The following is a 3,159-nucleotide window of genomic DNA, read 5'->3' as shown; positions in this document are numbered from 1 at the left end:
TAACTGAGACACCCTCCTTTACCTATTTAAAATACAAATTTAAATGATAGGACCTAAAATGTATTAGATAATATCAGTTGTTTCTATTTTTCTATGGGTTTTACGGTGTTACAATAGTCAATGGATAGCATGACCAGAGCCTGGACCAGAACCTGCAGCACCTTCTGAGTGAGAAGGGGATGTAATCTCCTGATGTTGTGCAAGAAGCTGTTGTCTCTGTAATGTTAGCAGTGAGGGGATATGACTGTCGAGTGGTACAATGATGATACGGTTCACATGGGGTTAGTCATTCCAGCTGAAACCCGTTTGCTTTTGTGGCACACCCAAACATGTAAACACCTTGATGCGTATCTATGATATATTTCCATATTTGTTGAAGGATTTAATGTAAAGCATAGAGTAGTTATGATGAGATTGAAATTACGAAAGAGACATATTCAAATGTTACACAAAGCTGGTTTGACGTGTAGAATAAATAGTTACAACAAATATGTATCTTTCCTTTGTCATTTTACATCATCTGTATATATGAAAGTTGACTGTCGAGTGGTACAATGATGATACTGTTCATATGGGGTTAGTCATTTTACATCATCTGTAGATATGCATTCTATTAACAGCCTGACATATACAAGACACATGCCTTGATGAACCATTTTTTCTCATGAAAAAACAATTCATTGAACATATTGATGCATCTTGATATTTGACACAGAGCTCGGCAAACATTTTCGCTTTAAGATTGTTGACTTTTGAAAGGTCTGCTCTCATTGATACGTGTAAAAACGTGTTAACCACTGGGCTCACGGAGGAAGTACAAAACCTAAGGCGTGGTGATACTGGTTAAACATTTACCTCCTGATTTTTTCTCATCACTCAAAAAACGATTGATAGAAAAGCAGTTTTTACTGTATACGTTGACGTGAAATTTCAAAGAATCAAGAAATTCAGTGTTTGATCATATTGTTTTATTGAACAAATATCAACCAGCAGTCAGCTTTTACACACTGGGGCTCTGTTTATTCTTCTTAAATTGTACAAATTGTTAATGAAAGAAGACCAATGTTATATATTTTTAATATCTGTAGCTCAGAGAAAGAGTGTGACGATGGCTGATGATGCCATCAGGAGGAGGATGCTGGAGGCAGCGGATGTGGCTCCGTTGCACAAGTCCGTGGAACAGCACAATTCCGATGCAACACATAGTATACTCGAGCACTTCTTGGTGACAAGACCTGATGGAAAGCAACTCAGTCTCAACAACAATGAAAGCCACCAGCCGTTAAGCACAGCAACATATCAGCCCAGATAATGAGTTTGAGATGTGGAACATCAGCTGTTGAAGAACCACTCACCAAATATGTTGGTGCTGGAACACTTGTCCTGTCTGAAGGGACAAGTTACCGTGTTGGTGCAGTCTTCACCTACACATTGGTAGCAGATCAGTCCACATGCTAGAGGAAAAGGAAAAAAACAATAAAAAACACACAATTGTTTTAAACATCCTCCAAATACAATGCTTGTTGGTTTGCTTCATTGTTCTCATGAAATATTGAAACGATTCTAACAGGAGAACGAGCAGAGGAAGTTGGGAGTAAATGCACAGTAACAAAATAATTAAATACAAATATGACAAGCTAAGGCATGTCAATTGTAAACTTGTCTTACCCGCAGACAAAGTCACAAACAGGATCACGGCTCCATAAAAATGCATCCTGAACAGAGGGGAAGAGCCGATGTTTAATCAACTGATCACTTGGAGGAAAAGATGTCCACTCTGCCAAACCTTCCCCTTTATAGTCCAACCCGCCAGTCGTTTTAAAACGTTGCTGTGTTTCTTCAGGAAGCCTCCTCCCATCAGCCTGAGGGAAATAATACATTCATCATGACTGTGTGAAGTGAAATTAAAAAAAAGTTTCGATGACATCTCTTCTTGATTTTAGAAATCGAGCTGCAAATGCTGCAGTAGTTCACTGCAAAGAAAGGAATAATTGTTCATACTTATTTTGCAGGTAATGTTCAAACTATAATGTTCAAAGGAAATTATTATCTCTCTTTTCTGGATCAAGTTTAGTTTCATAAAACCTTTCAGAAAGCAGTGATGATCCTACATCCAAGATTTCCCTCTAATTTCAAGTGAATAAAAATCTATGACTAGCTCAACAGTAGTTGTAGCAGCTAGGGCGTGCTCCCCCAGCTAGTATTATACAGATTAATTTCAGTTGTTTGGCAAACACTTCGGCTGGGCTCGACAGCTTGGCTGGCGCAGTCAGCCTTTTCGGAGACAAAGTAGGAGGGCCCTCCGTACCGTCCCAGTGGAACCTGGGGAGCTGTTCGGGTCGGCCACTTCGCAGGAGCTTCAGCGGACTGTTGACGCTAGCCGGAGCAGCCAACAATTCTCGGACCTTCATAGAAGCCTGCACACTGCAAATGTAGGGGTCCCACTTTGGCCCCCCAGAGCCAGCCTCAGCTGCTTGCCCCGGTATCCGCTACAGGCCTGGGCATCCCACTACGGGCCCGGCCCGCTACCATCACAATCACATCTCCCCCCCAGACAACCTCCGACTGGCGATCATCGACACCCCAAAGCCTCCAGATTCTGGGTGGCCAGGAGATGATGTCTCTGGGCCGGCCGGCGGTCTTCTCTCCCAGCAGCAGTTCAGCTACTGGGCAGTTCATGCTTCGGATCCATGGGTGTTTTCCACCCTAACACGGGGGGGTACAAGCTTCAATGCCGATGCCGGCCCCCAGCCACGAACCAGGTCAGAGTTACCAACATTACCGACCCGGCAAGATCCCTAACCCTAAACCATGAGTGCCTGTCCGCCACCCCAGCGTGTGGATAATATTCTCCATAAACTCTTACAACAGCATGTGGGCACCTTGCCGTCCTGTGAAAGGAACCTGTGACACACAACACACGATATTAAACTGCCTGAAACCAGTAAACATGAACACATCACGTTTGAGATAAAACAAGGAGGAGCATAGACAGGTTTTATATTTGATTATTGTATTTGTTTTCCTGTTGCAAGAACACCTTGATCTCAGTGGTTTTATTTGAAGATGGAAACTGCAACTACAGAATGTAAACATGCAGAGAAGAACCAACCAAAATACAAGTTTCCAAAATGACTTGGATCTATAACAAGCTGCTGC

At 42.5% G+C, this 3,159-nt stretch overlaps 1 protein-coding gene across 1 annotated transcript; it reads right to left on the bottom strand.

The window, feature by feature from the left end:
* Positions 1 to 961: 961 nt before the first annotated feature.
* LOC134129107 (three-finger toxin 3FTx-1-like) lies at positions 962 to 2,036 on the bottom strand. Its single transcript, XM_062562683.1, has 3 exons — positions 1,669 to 2,036; positions 1,356 to 1,454; positions 962 to 1,235 (listed from the first exon to the last, which is right to left on the bottom strand). The coding sequence occupies exons 1-3, from the start codon at positions 1,712 to 1,714 to the stop codon at positions 1,090 to 1,092; spliced, it is 291 nt and encodes a 96-aa protein (XP_062418667.1). The 5' UTR covers positions 1,715 to 2,036; the 3' UTR covers positions 962 to 1,089.
* Positions 2,037 to 3,159: the final 1,123 nt, after the last annotated feature.

Source organism: Pungitius pungitius, chromosome 5, assembly GCF_949316345.1.
Source record: "Pungitius pungitius chromosome 5, fPunPun2.1, whole genome shotgun sequence".
In the NCBI taxonomy this organism is placed as follows: Eukaryota; Metazoa; Chordata; class Actinopteri; order Perciformes; family Gasterosteidae; genus Pungitius; species Pungitius pungitius.
Note: the sequence above shows the minus strand (reverse complement) of the source record. Positions and strands in the feature narration are given on the sequence as shown.